This window comes from Phaenicophaeus curvirostris, chromosome 5 (assembly GCF_032191515.1).
Source record: "Phaenicophaeus curvirostris isolate KB17595 chromosome 5, BPBGC_Pcur_1.0, whole genome shotgun sequence".
In the NCBI taxonomy this organism is placed as follows: Eukaryota; Metazoa; Chordata; class Aves; order Cuculiformes; family Cuculidae; genus Phaenicophaeus; species Phaenicophaeus curvirostris.
Window position 1 is genome coordinate 45,433,983 of NC_091396.1, and position 17,633 is coordinate 45,451,615.

At 43.8% G+C, this 17,633-nt stretch overlaps 1 protein-coding gene across 1 annotated transcript; it reads right to left on the reverse strand.

The window, feature by feature from the left end:
- Positions 1-10,778: 10,778 nt before the first annotated feature.
- ZDHHC22 (zinc finger DHHC-type palmitoyltransferase 22) lies at positions 10,779-16,631 on the reverse strand. The gene is made up of 2 exons (XM_069858517.1): positions 15,932-16,631; positions 10,779-11,681 (listed from the first exon to the last, which is right to left on the reverse strand). Exons 1-2 carry the CDS (start codon positions 16,491-16,493, stop codon positions 11,416-11,418), a joined length of 828 nt encoding a protein of 275 aa, XP_069714618.1. The 5' UTR covers positions 16,494-16,631; the 3' UTR covers positions 10,779-11,415.
- Positions 16,632-17,633: the final 1,002 nt, after the last annotated feature.

A 17,633-nucleotide genomic window follows, 5' to 3' on the forward strand; every position in this document is an offset into this window, starting at 1 on the left:
GTTTCAATTAAAGTGTGTTTTCAGAGGAAACATCCTGTTTTGATTTGAAAGCTCCTAGTGATGAAGATTCCACCCAAATTATTCAAAACGTAATTACTTACTGTTAAAAATGTGCCTCTTGCATTCAGCCTGAATTTGTCACCTTTCAGTATCCAGCTGTCAGATCTTTTGCCTTTTGTCTGCTTAACTGAAGTGCATGCTGTGACATTACTGTTTTCACTGTAGGCATTTACAAACTGAACAAGTCCTTCTTTAGCTTTCTTTGTTGAAGTAACTGATGAAGCTTTCAAAGCTTTTGAATCCTTTGTTCATCTATGTCAGTCTTCTTTGGATCCTTTAAAATTATTTAAATGCATTTTTTTAATTGGAACACTAACATTAATAGCAAAAAAGGGTTGCTAAGAGAGTTGTACAATATCTACCCTCCCTGCTATTCTGTCTCATTTTTATAGCAGCCTTGACCATGGCATCAGATTGAAAGTCTAAACCATCCTTGGACCAACTACTTCTACGACTGGTGAACCCCTGCCCTTTACATGTTTCCACACTCCTTTGAATGCAGTTTGCAGCCAGAAAGTAGAACAGTGACCACTGACCAGTTGCATTCATTATGTACCCCCACTTCTCTCCCTCAAAACTTTTTCACTTTTAGTTTTTAAAGGTGATTTTGTGTTGCATTCCAATTATAAAATTGATATTAAATAATGTTACAATTAAGAACCAATTTTATACCATTTTCCAAGTAAGAGTAGAAGATAGTGTTTGATAGATCTCTGTGTACTATACAGAAAACATGGTTGTAATGCATTTCACACCATTTGGTTAATTTTGTATAATTCTGGCTTCAGTCTGTGTCTTGTGACACGCTGTTAAATGCCCATCAGAAGTACAACTAAATATCTACATTGGCTTTGTCCTCAACCAAGTTTTAATTCTAGTTTATCAAAATAAGGAGTCAGTTTTATTTGACCAGCTCTATTTCTTACACGCTTCTTTCATGTAACTTACTTTTGTTTTCTGTTTATGTACTTGATTAATCAAAAATTATGGGTTATTCCATTGTTTTCTCTCAGTTGTCCAGCCTGTGGTCATTCAGATCAGTCTGCCTGCCCAGTGAAGAGCTGATGCTTTATTTGTTCTTCTATCCCCTCAGTCCTTTGAAATCTTTCCTAGTCATCTGAAATTCATTCAAGTATTATTGATGGTCCAGAGAGCTTCTTGATTCGCTCCTGTTAAATTTGCAATCACAACTTGCTGACTTCTCAGTTCAGTCTTGCTGACTTGAAAATGTTTAATAACCATTCTTTAAAATGTCCTGAATTACTTTTTGAAGTGGAAATCAAGCTGCTGTCATGATATGGGAGTAATACATCTGCCTTTTTTCTAATTGCTCAACAGAATTTTTTGTGAAATGCCTTTGCTGTTCTGCACTGCAGAAATGAAATTTCCATCTTGAAATGGAGTGCTGCCAACATAAAGATTTCTTCTGCATCTCATACATTTTAAGAAATGGAGGAAGTGGGTTTTCTAGGGCCAAAAGGGGAGTTTCATCAACATCTTTATTGTTTTCTTCTTGCTCTTATTGTGATTAAATTAATTGAGTTAGTTTAATGGAGCTGGAATGGCTCTTACTGTGCCCACTTAGGCAATTTTACCTTTTTTTCTGGAGCGGTAGTAAGAGGGTTTTTTATTCCACTTACATTTACCAAGACTAAGAAATACTGTAACAGACAGAAAACCAATGCTTTTGGGGTTATAATAGATAGGTCTACTTGAAAAATATATGTGTTTTCAGTGGGGAACTCCCACGTTTTTATTGGAAATGAAAATGTATTTTGGCTGGAAGCTTAGTATTTTGTGGCATTAGTCATAGCATCAATTTTTCAGTGAATCTCAAGCACCATGGAAATAGCCTGGACTATGGGGGTGGGAGAAGGTGTTATTTTCCTTTGCCCTCATCCCTTTCTCCTGGGTTGTTTTGGGTTGCCTGTACAGGAAACAGGGCCCCAACTTTGATGGATGGTTCTGTCACCTCATACTGAAGAAGCAGAAGCGCATGTACAGCCAAAACTGCTCAGTTGTCTGCAATGGAGTAGGAGACTAATAGAGAGCTCCTAAGTAAGTGAGGATGAAACAGTACCTCCTGAGAAAATTGTTAGCCCAATGAGTACAAACGCCATTGTTTTGCCATATCGCTAAAAATTCTAATTAAAAAGAATATTGAGGGGTTTGGTAGAAAACATTGCTGTGCCAGATTGGGAGTTCTACTGCATTTGCCGGATGCAGACTTTAATGCAACGACTTTTGTGAGAGCAGCAGTGTTTAGTGTGGAAGGTGTGAAATAGGAGTGGACAGTAGAAAAACTGTTTTACCTAGAGTGAATGTTAACAATGACTTTTGTTTTGTTTTCTTGCTAAGTACTGCCTTCCATGTAAATGATAATGCTATACAATGTGTCTAAATGTGCTCAGAAGTGAGGAAAGAATGGTCTGCATCAAATTGAAATTGGCTTTCACTGTTCAGTATCCTATCACTGACCATGCTTGCAGCGTGTTTATGCAATAATGCTTTCTGAGAACGCTCTGGAAGCCGGTTACTGACATCAACTGTGTGAGAAATGGACAGAAAAAAAATCCAAAAACATTCGTTTCCACACTAATTGTGCAAGGAGGGTGAGTCTGAACTTGAAGATTATCATCTGAATACTGAAATGCTTCCAGATGTGCAATGGGAGCTGCAGCCAACCCAAACTGGAAAAGAGCAGAGTGGTGAAGTGCACTGAGGGTCTGTTGCTGTGGTGCTTGTGGCCTGTAATGGCAGCATGTGGTAGAGGCTGTTGTAGTTAGAGAGGCAATGTGTTTCAGAGCAAGATGTTGGTGCACAGATACATGAATGGCCCTGACTAGTTTTCAGCAGTTCGAAATCAAGCTGGGCAGGCTGGACATACGCCTCATGGCCAAAGCCAAAGGGTATATTTCTATGAAAGGCTGGGATACAAAGTGAAACCTTGCATCCATATTAAAATTGTAACCCTGACCTTTTTTTCCATAGCCAAACTTGAAACAGTAATGTTAGATGAAGCAGAATGATGCACTGCCTCTGCCTGATGCTGGAGACGGCAGTTATGAGAAGCATTACTGCAGTTTCTAAGGCTCATTTTTTCAAGTTTTACTGCTTCTCCAGCACCCGAACACCTCCCAGTCTAAGACACTAGAGCCATCTGATATAAAAGGAGTTGTTTGTCAGTCAGTTGGATGAGTGGAAGCAAATGAATGTCTGGATGCCAATAAACTAAAAATCCTGAACTCGTGAGGGTGACATTACTCCCCAGTATCACTTTTCCTGTTCCGTGTCATTATAATATCTGCTTATCCATGGGTGAACACCTTAGGGGAGTACCCGCATTACTGCTTCATCTCCCTGTTCTAGCATTTGGCTCAGTAACAACCAAGCACTCAGTAGCCTTGCAAAGCTTCGCTATTACCTCTTAAAAATTAATGACAATAGCAGTAACAGACCACTGCCAGCATCTCACATTAGTATGGGAAAGGGAGAAAAACACCCCATTGTTCTCCACAGCTTAGCTTAGCTTTGGGTATGCTTTTGTAATTTATCACACCTTGTTCTGATGCAAGACCAGTTCTTTGCACATCATTTTTCAGTAAATGGGCTGCAGCATCCATTTTATGTCCCTATAGGATATAAATGTGACTAAAAATAAGTATCTATTTACCTGCAATTGTTTCTGTTTGGAATGAGAACAACTATAGCAACACTCAATTCTTCTTGGACTCTCCTCATACATTTCCATGGTACCAAAGATCCAGGCCAGAAATGCCCTAACCTGAGCACACATAACAGCATGAAATCGATACTGGCAATTATGTTCACAATGTCCAACAAGTGCCATTAGCACTGACGTGCCTAACAAATGCTTTTGGACTTTTTCTTTCTTTTTGCAATTTGCCCTGGTCTTTATCTTATTAACTCAAAAGAATCTTGATGTAGGTGTGATATTTATGACGTGTAGTATCAGCTTTCAATCATCCTCCAGTGACTGCTATTGATGTTCAGTATTTCCTTGGCACGACAAAATGTTTGTTTTAAATCATACACTGTTCTCAATGCCCAGTAATTTTCCATTGCTTTTCTACTGTCTAAGCAGTCACATCAGGTAGAAGATAAAATAAGAGAACTTTGAGTGAAGAACTGGTTGCCATATGGCTGACACCTAAAATCTCAGCAACTTGAGGGGAGAAAAGTGGAAAAAGATGAAGTAAGTAAGTTCCACAAAATTAATGCCATAAGTAGGTGGAAACCGTTGGCAAAGAGGAAGGAGAACAAAGCTGAAAGGAAAAAGAATATGGAACAGGAATATTACAAAGTATTTTTCTCACAAGTTCATGAAAATAGCTTTTAAGGTAACCATCCACAAGCAGTGTCCTAAACCTGTTTTCCAGATTTCTTTTTGAAAATCTGAACGCTCTGTTTTTAACTACAAAAATATTTTTTCCTATTTTATCTAGATGTATGAGCCAAGATGTATCTTGAGAGCAGAGACAAACTCACTTGCTTTCACTGAGTACTTGTTCTTATCCCCTCCTTTTTCCTCCAGCCAGAAAGTATGCTGTAGGCTTAGGTTTGTGGCTATAATCCTGCAAATTGCACCCAGCTCAAAAGCACTTGGCACCAACATTGCTACTGCTGCACGAAATCATTCAAGCAATAACATATGGTTGGGATTTAGGTGGTCCCAGGCTCTGTTCCTTGTCTCACCTTGGAGAAGGCACTTTGATCTTCTCGACTGTAACGTGAGAAAAGCAATACTTGTTCCCTGTTATAAAGTGCTTTAAGCTTCTTGTATAAGAATTGCAATATTGGTGTTCATTACAAGTCACGGCCGTGGGCTGTCATGGTTCTGGTGCTAGATTTTCTAAAGGCTGAGCATGTGTGTGGTTATACTAACCTACGTCTTGTCTCATGTTAATAAATTAAACTATGTACTCACTAGGTTAATTTCCCCTAATATAATTCCACAAGTGAGTAGGGAGACTAGTTCCTTGTGGTTTGGAAAACTGAAAGGAAGGAACACAAGGGTATAAAATCTCTACTTCTGTGCCTGTCCAGGAATATTTTTATAAATATCTCTAGGTTGACAAGGTTAAGAGAATGGAGAGGCTGTTAGCTGGCCGCATTGCAGATGCAATAAAAAATCAAACCTTCCTCGTTGTAAGCAGACATCTGTCTTTCTTCACTGATGTATTACTTCATGCCCACACATGTCATTTTCCTCCCCAGCATGTAAACTTGTTCCTGTAACTGTAGTAATGCAACATGTGAAACTGGGGTCAGAAGTCCTGAGGCTTAGAAGATGTTACATTTTCATATCTAAAGGGTTTCAATATTTGAAATCAGAAAAATACCCTGGAATCAGTCCTGGAAGAAGTTGAGTATTATAGCCTAACTAACAGAGCTGAGAAACACATGAGTAAAATTAAGGGTGTGAGTAATGCACCTGTCATTATGGGACTATGCCTCTGCTTGAAACTAAGGATATGCTCAAATCCTGTTTTTCAGACTGAACTACAGTACTCTGCAACTACTAGGGCTGAGTATTTTAATTATCGTGTCTTCGTCCACGAAGGTATTTGTTTATGTGTGTTTATATGATTTGCACAATTTTGTTGAAGAGACACTGGGGTTTGTCAAAGCCCAAGGTGAAAAAGTTCAGGACATAGGACTTCTAAGGACTTATTTTCAAGATGATGTAAAGATTTATAATTCTTTCAGATAGCTTGTAGTCTGTAGTAGTGCATTTGATGAAACTTTAGGGGCACAGTCTTGCTATTTGTGCACTACATAACACAAGTGATTGAGCACTTCTCTCCAAATTCACATTCCTGAGAAGACCTGACATTTGGCTAGTTAACTGCAGAAGAATTACTCTCTCACGTGGTGCTGGGAACTTCTGACCACCAGAGTAAGACTGCTAGTGCCTCAGAGACTTCTGATGGGAAGTGAAAATCTGTAGAGCCTCTTAATACTTCAACTTAAATGCAAACCTTAATTTTAGGCTTTTGCTGGATATATAAATTTTATATTGGTTAAATTTCCACTGTGATTTCTGTAAGTAAATTTTATCCAACAAGTATAGAAGGTCATTCTAGTTGATTCATAAGTAATAATAGTTGAGCTAATGAAATGTCTACTTTCTCGTCTTTAGTGTTTCCCACATGCTAAGAAGGTCTCCCAGTTCTTCCATGTAAATCTTTTTTATATGATCTGATATAATTATCAAAAGTGTAACCACCTCCCTGTCCTCCATGTGCTTTAGCATAGCTTCTAGGAGGATCTGTTCCATGATCTTCCCAGGCTCAGAGGCGAGGCTGACAGGTCGGTAGTTCCCAGGGTCACCTTTTCTCGCCTCCTTCCAGGAACTTCTTCTGAATGCCATGGCTTTTCAAATACAGAGTGGGATGTCTATTAGCTGGGTTAAGAAATTCACTTCCATGCCCTCTAAGAGTCTCCTGGATTGCCTACAGCTTGCCATGCTACTTTCTCCAGTATATGTCAGGGTGGTTGAAATCCACCGGTATGTGTTTAGAAAATCAGTAGCAGACAAAAGAAACATTCCCACCCCCTTGACCACAAGGTGAGTCTTCTCTTTCACATGCATTATTTTTAATTGATAATCATTCAGGGACTACTATTAAGGTGTTCTATGAGGCACTGTGCAGGCAGTGTATGAAACTGGAACTTGAGAACTTGCGGTTTTTATTTATAAACATCTAGACAATGAGAAGATGCTGTCTACAAAAGCCTTGGGGGACATGGGACTGGTGTGCCTGAGTTTTGACATCAGTTGCCAGTTAGATTCACTACAACAACCAATGCTAAAACCTCTTTGGTGTAATGAAGACAAGGCTGCTGGCTGGCTGGCTCCATAAGAGGACCAAAGCACAATTTTCTGACTTTTAGTGTTATCTCCAAGAAGTCGTTATTCCCCTAGTTTTCTGGAAAAGAGCTGGAAAAGCAGAGAACCCACATGCAGTTATTAAAGAACATCTTACTGTTTGTTACTATAAGTTGTCTGACGTGTTTCCGTTGTTTTAAATATCTAGCAGGGCACAGAGAGTCCATAGGTGCTTTAAATTTTCTTCTCCCATAATTTATTTATATTGAACAAGTAGCTCATGGCTTCACTACAGCCCTGATAGTTCTGGCTCATCTTTAAATACTTGAAGAGAACCACACAGACTCTGCTGTTTCTGCTTATGACTTCTACCCATCCACTTCCTGCTAGTAACATCATATGCTGTTCAAGAGAGAAAAACCCTTTTGATTCTGCTGGGGCTTTGAGGTTTTTCTTTGTGCAGAAAATGATTAGCAATGAGTTTTCTCAGTCTGGGCTTTCTTTGTGTCCATTCGGTCATCATTCAATGAAAATAACTTGAACTCTGTTGTCATACCTCCTACCACCTGATGGCTTTCAGTGTATCATCCCCAGCAATATCAAATCACTTCTGCTCTCACTGGGGCTACTTTCTCTGCTTGCTCTCTTCAGCCTGTTTTAAAGATAGATACTCTGAGCTCTGACCCCGTCTTTTCTTTCTCTCAGTCCAGGACTGCCTGTCCTCTTCCAGCTATCTCCTTACAGTTAATGAGTCTCCTCATTCATTTATTCTGCTTCCTTGCAAGTATTTTTAGACTGTGATCATGTCCCTTGAGTTGGCTATTTCTTAAACAGATAAATGCTACTTCATGTCATCTTTTCTCATGTGTTCCCTGTGCCTTATTACTTGAGACTCTTCATATTTTAACTCTGTATCCTCTGAGGATATTCAATGAAGATGTTTTGCATGTAGGCTTTGAGGACTGTCCTGTTGTGTAGTACAAAGAGGAAAACCATCTACCTATTTTACATGAGATACTTACTATATTTAAGAACAGATTACTTCTGATTTACTTTGTGCTTACATCTTTTAATTTGTTCCATGCTGTCTTTGCAAAGACTTCTGACATCTTAGAGGTGGCACCATTTTTTCAGGTAGCCACACTTAAAATAGACAAGCCACTAAGCAAAAGTCTATGGTTTCTACGCTAAGGTCTTAGGGAACAAGGAGCTTTTACTTCAGCCACTAGCATTACTGCGGAAGAAATGGTACTCATGATTTTTCCAAAGCCAGAGAAACCCTAAGCATTTGGGGTTTTTTTAAAGCTCTTTATAAATATTTAAACATTGTCACAAGAAATTATGTTCCAAAATATGTTTGCTATTGCAACTGTTATTTAATAAAATGCAAACAACAAGAAATGGCTCTCTAAGTACAGAAAACAAGAAGCTTTTACTATTTATCTATTGAACAGATTTAGAATTTTTGACATTGTCACTGAACTCAGCCTTCATTTCCCAAATTATAGCAAAGAGCAAATGTTCTGTTCACAGCTGTTGAGCCCTGTTACATTTTCTTGCCAAGGACTTTTATAAGCAGATGCACAGGCATGACAAGGAAGGGATGTCATGGCAGCTGGATAATTGAAGAGCTACTCTCAACTGTTCCTGCAGAACCACTACTCTATTCCAGACGGAGCAGTCCACACACTTGGGAATGAGCAGAGAAATAAGCCAATATGCAGGGTCACTGTAATGTTACATTGTTATAGCCCTTTTCATCCCAGAGGATCATAACTGTGAAGCCTGTATACTCCTGACAGTCCCACCACTACTGCTGAAATCCAGTAATTTGCTGCAAAGGAACTGTTTAGCTGCATAAAATGGAGAGGCAGCCAGGAACACAAGTGTCCAACAGGAAAAATAATTATGGGGAACTTCACTGCAGTTGCTCCAACTGGACCCTCTCTGTGCTTCAGCAAGGACTGAGACTTCATGGCAAAGGCAGACAGCAATGACCCCGGCACAGGGTCCGGGTGTGATCCACCCTTGCTGTGAAGAGGCTTCGTGGACAACTGATCTTCTTGTGCTGCATGGGGGCTGTCCTGGTAGAGTGGCCCACCAAAACTCTGAGTTGACCGTGCCCTTCTCAGCATGCAGCCCCCAAAGCTTACAGCCCGCAGTAGCGCGGCAGCAGGCACTGAGAGCCATGAGCTGCCCAAGACTGCAGTGTCAGTCAAACACCAAAAGCAGAGAGTGAGAGTGAGAGTCAAAGCACAATCTCTGCTGATGTGAGGAAGCTGCTGGCTGGCATATTGGGAGCCAGTTGCCTTTAGAAATATACAAAAAGAAGTTCAATCAACCAGTCTGTGGTTTAGCAGTAATCCCAGGAATCCTTCCAAGGCAAAGTGTACGGCACAAGGTGCTGGCTCCAGTTCCAGCGGCAAGGTGACTGTCTGCTCACCTTGATGCCTTTGTGTGAGTAAGGAATAATTTATGGCGAGATGCTGTTTGTGAGTGATGATACTAGCTTAATTTTCTTGTAGCCTTCAGTTGAGGTTGATAGCGTAATTTATAAACAGAAATTAAAATGGGTCTGCAAGTCGGTTATTAGATGCATTTTTAGATTGATCATTGAAGCAGGAAAATTGAAAGGACTTGTTCAAAATCATATGATGAATTATTGGCAAAGCAAATAAACAAATCCTGTTTTTTCCTTCAATGTGACCTTGCATATGCTGTAACAAATCTACAGAGACAGTTAATGAACTGTCAAAAAGCATGATACAGCTTGTGTAAAAAAACAGAACACCTTTTATTGTTCACTGTTAGTGAAAATACAATGTCTTACACGTGGAAACAGTGGTGCGTTCATGCGAACACACACGGCGTGGAAGGACATATATCCTACAAGTTTTAATTATCCAGTTACTTTGCTCATCACAATAGACTTTGCTTGTTATTGATCCAAATGTTTATACAAGCGTGAAGCAGTGCGTGAAGGATGGTTACAAAGCCTTTAGCAACGAGTGCCTCTGTTCTGGCTTGTGAGAAATGCAAGGATGAAAGCAGGTGCATTCCACTACCTGGGAAGCACCAAGAGCACTTCTGAGGGAGAAATAACATTTTTCACAGCTTGTTAGTGAACTCTCCAGCCTACTACAGAGAAGCAATGGATTTCTATCCTGCCCACATAAGCTGATGCAGTTTGCCAAAACAGAGGCTTCCTGTTGCAGCTTCTGGGGAATCCAGGGCTATGATCCTGGTAGAGATGTCATGGTATCCTTTCTTAAGACACCTATTAGCATAGGATCTCAGCACTGATCTCATGGGCTACTGCTGCAGCTAGAAAACAACTGACACATTAGGCTGATTAATCCCTGTAGTAATTCCATTAACCTCCTTAATGGAGTTACAACATGGATGAATTTACCCTTACCCCTCTGCAGCAATGCAAGAGGGAATTGCCCTGGAGAGCCTATAAATATGCTGTGGCAGGGATGTCCAAGGTAAATATTTTTGTTTGTTCATTTTAGTGCAAATTGAAGCATCCTGACTGGCTGGAAAACCTTGCTGTCTTCTAGGATTTTGAACTCTTCACAGCACTAATGGTGCAGGTGCCCCTGCAAGAGGGTGATGTATCAGGGCTCAGACACATCAGCAGGGCTCTTGCCACACTCCTGACAGCTTGCTGTGTGTCCAGATTTCTCTCTCTCTCACAGGCACACACAGCCTGCCTCATCACACAGCTTATCAGGCATAGCCTTTTTATTCACCTCTGCGGTTTCTTCTCCTTTCCCAATCAAGATTTATTTACTTACTGCTCCCTCTCATGAGGGCAGCTTTACCTGGACTGTGTCATTGGGCAAAGGGCTGCATTGAGCTACAGTCCTGACATATAATTGCATAGGGAACAGATCTAGAACAGAAATTAAGAAATTCTGTATTTCTCTTTGTTTCCTTCCTGATTTTCTAGCCTGTGGAAAGAAGGTTTACCTGCTGCCTCAGCCAAGTGTATAGCTTGCTCCTAGGGTGGCTTGATTGCATTGCGGTTCTGTCATTAAAAGCTTTCCGGTACTGCCAAGTTACCTCAAGTATATAAGAACCAAAAAGGCACCCTGCAAACCCCTCCCAAGGAACAGACACCATTTTTGCAGTCTGCCACAACAGCCGAGACTTTCTGAAAGCTCCTGCGGCAGTTCGTTAGGGACTATGTAGGGTGGCTAATGGGGCTGGGGGCTGGAGGAGTCAGGTAGGAAACCACAGGAGGGTCTGACTAATTCTTCTGCTAGTTCCAAGTCTGCGCCATGTACACAGGTGCAGAGATGTGACTACTAAGCTGTGGTATCTCTTCATCTACATAGATTGTGAACTCCTTGTTAACATGCTAAATTTATTCTGTTTGATAGCCAGGCTGCAATCCTGAGTGATGGAGTAGCCCAGCTCTTTAGTGATCCAGGAGGCAGTGGGAGAGAACTGAGGAGGTGCTGCGTGCATGGCATGCACACATACACCTGGGGATTTTATTTCTCTTTCTGCCCACAGTAGTCACTTCCCACGTTCAGCACAGGGATGAGAAGTCCTAGCAGCCACCTCTTGCCAAAGACCTCTCGCAGGTTCTCCCTCCAGGGCCGGGCTCTTACCACCATCCCTTTCCGCACCTGGTACCGCGTCTGCCCGCGCAGGATCAGCAGCATCTGGTGGCAGCAGAAGCCGGCGCAGGCCAGTCCGATCCCAAGCCAGAGGTAGAGCATGAGGATGACAAACATCTCGGAGCTAAGGAGAGCTCCTGCAGGCCAAGAGTCGAGGGGAGGAGGATAATAAAAGAAAGAGTTTAGACACATCTCATATGCCAGTGTAACACTCATTTCTAAGAACGGACAAGCTGGTTATATACTCTGCCCACAAATGAGGAGTTAGGAACAAGACAGCCTGGTTGCTCTCATTATATAAAATTGTTTTCTTTGTAGCATTTGTTGCAAAGAACCTCTCTGGGGAGATACTAAAACGACGTCTCTGTAAACTTCTCCCTTTGCTGTCAAAGTAACAGTCTAGATAACAGGGACAATTCAGCCAAAAGTGAAACGTGTCTGTAAGATTTCAGCACTATTTTGAAGAATGGTTAATTTACTGAAGGACCTGTCTGCTCATCACAGTGAATCTAACATTGCTATGCTCCTTTTGAAAAGAGATGTGGGTCCTATAGCATGTAGATGCTTCTAGAAGTCTCACTGTGTGCATTAATACAAGGCAGAAAGACTGGGGATTTGTCACTTTCACTCTCTCTCAAATCAATATATATATATGTTAAAGAAAAATGAATCAGTAATTACTTTTCTACCAACAGGCACAGGCAGCTGTCATATGAATGCAAGAAACAGAAACAGAAAACTTTCCAAAATACAATTCAAATTCCCTTTTTAAAGTGGCTGCTAGAATACTCAAAATATTTTGTAGGTCTTAAGTTCCTAATTCAACATTTTTTGTAGTATATATTTATGCTGAATGTATTTAAATAAAAATATCCTGTGTGCCCTTTCCTCTACAATGATTTTAGATCTCCATCTGGAAAATATTAGTATAATAGCAGGTATAACTGAGTGACCTTTCAGTGTGCAGGCAGATTTAAACCCACTAAAATAATACTCTCTCTGTGTGTATATGAATGCATACACACATATTTTGTGTATATTGGTATATTATTAAACATCCATATTTACACACAGGCACACTAAGAAAATTAACTGTGTGTCAGTGTTGGTAGAAATAGTCAATATCCTCTGACTGGTTCCTGTGAGGTTTAAAACAGAAAAAGCTCTTACATGCTTGTATCCCTCTGGAAGGCCATGAGGCAGGCAGATTTGGGCAGGTGAAAGCTCTGGTTGCTCTATGGCCCTGCAAGAGCAATGCTGTTGCAGCAGAGGTTGTATGGACAGTAGAGGTGTGCTACCTAAAGGAGTACATGGCTGCTCCGGGTTTTAAGTTCAATACAACAGTGGCTGGGTAAGCGTCTCTTGCTTCTCTTATATAAAGGGCCAGATTAGATGATGTCATCTGGTTTTGCAGTCTGTGAATCCCGGCTTCTCCACCTGGCAGTGCTATAAGTGAGAGATTGGGCCTGACCCATGATGATAATGTCAAGCTTTGGGCTCAGGCAGCAGGCTCCTCTGAGGATGATTTATAAGGACACTGACTACAGCCTCAAGATTTCAGAGATTGTCCTGCTTTGAAAAAGGCACAGGAAGACATTCAGTTTTCTTCCTAAATGCAATGTCATCTTTCCCTTCTCATTAGATCCCATTCAGCTCAGTGGGCTTCGTATGCAATACAGCGAGGGAAGAACAAGCCCCTTAGGATGATGACAAATTCTCATACTAATTCTGTCAGAATAACTTAATCTATCAGGTAGAAAGCCCAGAGCCAAACATGGGCTTCTGTGACCCTCTTTTGCTGAGCCAGAGCGTGACAGACATTTGTTCTTTCCTACAGCTGATATTTGGATGAGATGTGCAGAAAGACAGTTATTTTCTTTAAAGCATTTGTGAGGTGGCTATAAGCTTTATTTCTATGAACTGCTGAAATTTATCCTCAATAAAGTAATTACCCTTCCTTCCCCTTGCAAATGTTAAGCATCTCTGAGCTGTGCTTTCCGGACATATGATTTTTTTAACCTTTTATTCAGGTTACCTACAGATAGCATTTTCTATAATTTCTTTTTGTGGATCCAATCTGACCTGTGTTTACAAAAGCACTCTCCGTTTGTTCCTAATCACCACAGTCCATTTTAGTTCCAGATTCACTTCTGCTTTAACTGACCCAGTGTGATCTCAAGCTTATTGCCATACATTATCTATGCAAAAAAAGCTGAATCACAGGCTGAAATTATAGAGTCTAGGTCAGATCCTGAAATCCCAAGCACAGTCTGGGCAGAAAGAGCCAACTGAAAATTTTCCCAGTGTGAAAGCAGTTAGTTGACATAAGCTCAGCAGATTCACCTTTCATCCTCCTTTACACTTTCCCTCAGTGCAGAGGGCATGCTGGAGAAGAAGAAAGGTAAAGTTTTTTTTCCTGCTGTAGCAATCCTCTATTTGTAACCTACAACAAGCCTTAAGTAATAGTTACATAAGCTGAAAAATGTTGAGTGGACAACCCTTCCAGGTTACTATTCCAGGCTTTGTATTTCTTTCCTGAACTGGAGGTTAAATGTACTGTCAGAAACCCAGCAACCAACGTGGTGCTCCCAAGCAACCAAGATGCCACGTGCCCATACATTGCTGTGTGAGGCAGCAGTTCTTCCCTGGGCCAAGCAAGAGGTTCGGTGGGAGCTGCTGCTTTTTGAGGGTGTTCTGGCTCCCAGCCTAGAACTCATCCTGGTTGTGTCCCACTTTAACACTCCCCACATGCTGTCTTGGGCACTCCAGTTGCTGACACCAGAGCTGGGGCACTTTGGAGGCTCTTCAGTCATATGTCAGGACTCAGCTCATTGCAGATGAGCCCACAGAATCAGAAAGAGAGAGAATTAATTCCCTGATAATCTCCTCCCACATCCCTGCTCCCCCTTGCAGGCTGCTGTGCTGAGCAGGGCTTAGGCACAGGGGAAAATCATTCCTAGTGTTTTTAACACTAGTGAAGCTCATGCAATATTATTTACAAAAATTCTGCTTGGAAAAATGACTCCATAAAAATGTCATGGCAGGATTTCATGTTTATTGTCTCTCAGTGATTACCATGACAAATCTGCTAATTTGCCAAGTAGAGAGATATTTGTTTGTTTTCAGATGGCAACCCTGCAAACCCAGCCTGAAATTCAAAAAGCAAGCTGGGGCCTCTCTGGCTCCTGTATCCCCAGCAGCTGAGACTCCACACTCAGATCATAATCAACACTTCTGGTGATGGTGCATGAGCCAAAACAGACTCTGGGTCCTTTTTATTTGGCTCTGCTGAATATGTGAAGCTAAAATATATGGGATACCTATTTTAGTCTAAAGAAAGCTGATCTGAGTGTGCAAGGCATGAGCTGCACGAGGCGGGGGGGGAATTGCATTTTTCTGCAGTCACTTTCAGGGCAGAACAACAGCCTAGACTGTCTGGATAGTCCCTTCTCTGAGATCAGGTTTTATCTAGCTTCTGGATTTGGACAGCAAAAAGGCTGAGGTTGGAGAGTCTGAGGGCATGTTGAAAGGTGAAGAGGCAAGGCTGGCAGAAGAGAGGAAGAGCCAGGAGGGGTAAGAGGAAAGCTTGTGGATATTTATGGAAGGGCAGGGAGAGGGGGGAGAAGGGAAGAGGCAGAAGAAATAGTAAGGGATGCAGACAGGGAGAAATAGGTATTTGCTTTTGCTGCAAAGCTCTTGCAGAGAACAAGCACAGAGAACTTCCCCCAGTTCCCTGTGGAGCCTTGTCTCAGACAGCAGTCAACATCACATCAACAGCCCTCTTTTTTTCCTGTTTCTTGAACCCCAATTCTCCTGTGTTGGAAGGACAGCAAGATCACAGTAAGTTTGTGTTGCCAGGAGGCAGGAGGTGGGTGAGAGTGCAGGGGACGAGTGGACCTAGATGAAGAGAATGAGAATGTCTCTGCTGTGATATGGGGAACCTGCAGACTTGTGTGATATAAAAAACTACAGGCACCCCACACACACACCTGTAGGACAGGCAAAAGATCCCCCTCATCTGCAATACAATAAGTGAAATCCCTCTCCTCTGTTTAATTGTGACACAGTCCTTGCATGACAGATAGCCCTAATCTATTGCTGGCAAGCTAGTTATGGGGCATTTCCCAGAGATTAATGCATTAGGAACGGGGCTCTGGATGTAACAGGAAGATTGTTCCAGCCTCTGCTTTAGGTGAAGCCAAGTCCTTTGCAAAGGCTGTCCCCAGCCCCCAGGAAAGGGCTTTGGTGAACACAGCTAATTGCCTCTCTTGCCCATTTCCCCACCAGCACTCCCCACAAAAAGCTGTTTGAGGAAGATTATGTCCTCCCTAGCCCAGGAGCCCTGGAGGAGGAACATGCTCCTCATCTCTCAGGATGGAGTCCTTACCTGAGAAGAACTGGCTGATGGAGTGAGGCAGAAGAGTGAGGAAGGCCAGTGGGTTCGCAAAGGACATGGAGAGTGCAGCAGAAATGTAAGCCATGCCTGCCACCAGGGAGTCGAGGCAAGCCAGAGAGGTGTAGAGACAGAACATGACGAAGTTACGCATGTTCTTGCTCCCGATGCAGTTCCCTGTGAAGAAACAGTGGTGGTCATGCCTCTGGGTGACTCTGGCACACAGTCTACAGAAGTGAGTGCTGGGCAAGGCTGAGCCAGGGAACTTGCTTCCATCCAGCCAGTCTGCCACCACTTCGGTTCCTTCACCCAAGTTTAAGCTCTTGCCCAAGTCCTCAGGGGAGCTCTGGATCACAAGGACGTAGTTGCCCAGGGCATTAGCTGAGAGGAAGAGGAAGAGGGCCCCATGCAGCAGAGCAGGAGAGAAAAGTGGGGTGGTGGAAGGGTCTCTGAACATGCTGGGGATGAAGAGAAAGATCTGGAGGACGAAGGTCACTAGGGAGATGCACAAGAAGTAGGCTGGAGCGACAACATTGAGCAACCTGAGAACTAGCATTGTGGATCACGTTCCTGCAGGGGAAAGCAAGGAGAGAAGGAACATCACCGCTCCGGCCGCACACTTCATCCTTCCATTTCCTGCCGGGTCCCGGCCGCGCTGCCTCCGGGAAGCGCCCTCGGGGACCGCTCTCCGTCGCCGCCGGGCACGGGGACCGCTCCCCGGCTCCCGGAGAAGGCGTCCCGGCGTCTGCCTCCCGGGAAGCCGCAGCGGCGGTGCCCGGGGGGGCTGCGGCGGCTGCAGGGCAGAGCCGGCTCCCGCGGCGTGCCGGTCGCCTAGCGGAGTCCCTCTGCCGGGCAGGGTCAGTTTTGGTATCGCAGGAGAGAAAAAAAAGGTGGTGCTGGAGGAGGGGGGAGTGAATTGCAAGGGGGGGAGGGAGGAGAAGGGGAGGGGGGAGAGGTTGCTCTAATCCACCGCAATACGGATCAAATCCAACGCTCTAATTTATCCTTTAAAGCCACAGAGGTACAGATTACCTCCGTGACAGCTGCCCCGCTCGGCACGAAATTAGAAAAGGCTCGGAACAGCTGGTCGAGTGCTGTCCGGATGCAACCTGCGGCTCCGGGCTCCCGAGCCGGGCAGCGCCCCCGCTCCCCCGGCCCCGCGGTGCCCCGGGGTCCGGCTCTCACCGCCCCGCAGCCCCCGCGGCCCCGGGCGGTACCGGCGCGCCTGGCCCCGCGGAGCCCCCGGCCGGCCAGACCCCCGGCGCCCGCTCTCCCTCGCCTCTCCTGCTCGATTCCCTGCTCCTCCCGGTTCGGCCTCGTCCCCGTCCCTGTCCTCCCTCTTTGTGTCTGTCCCTGTCCCTCCGGGTTCCAGCCCTTGCTCTCTCCCTCCCTCTCCCTCCCTCCGTCCCGCTCCCTGCCCGGAGCTGTCCCTTCAGCACCACCAGCCGCGGCCTCGGGGCGGGGGAGGCTGCGCTTGGGGCTCCGAGGTCCGGACAAGTCCCACCGGGGGAGAAGGGAGGTGGGGACGGATGTTCTGCCTGCTCCAGTCCGCAGAGCATTTTTCCTTCCCACGATGCGGGTGAGGGAGGCGAGGTGAGGCTTCCGCACCTCTTCCTGCCACCCTAAAACCGCCCTGTTGGAAGCAGCACCTGAGGCAAGGGTAAATCTGAGGAAGTGTCTCTGCAGTCTCTGCAGG

Coding starts and splice junctions, on each gene's coding strand:
- ZDHHC22 (XM_069858517.1), bottom strand. CDS start 16,493: ATGCTAGTTCTCAGGTTGCTCAATGTTGTCGCTCCAGCCTACTTCTTG. Junction 11,682..15,931: donor CATCAGCCAGTTCTTCTCAG/GTAAGGACTCCA, acceptor CTTGGCCTGCAG/GAGCTCTCCTTAGCTCCGAG.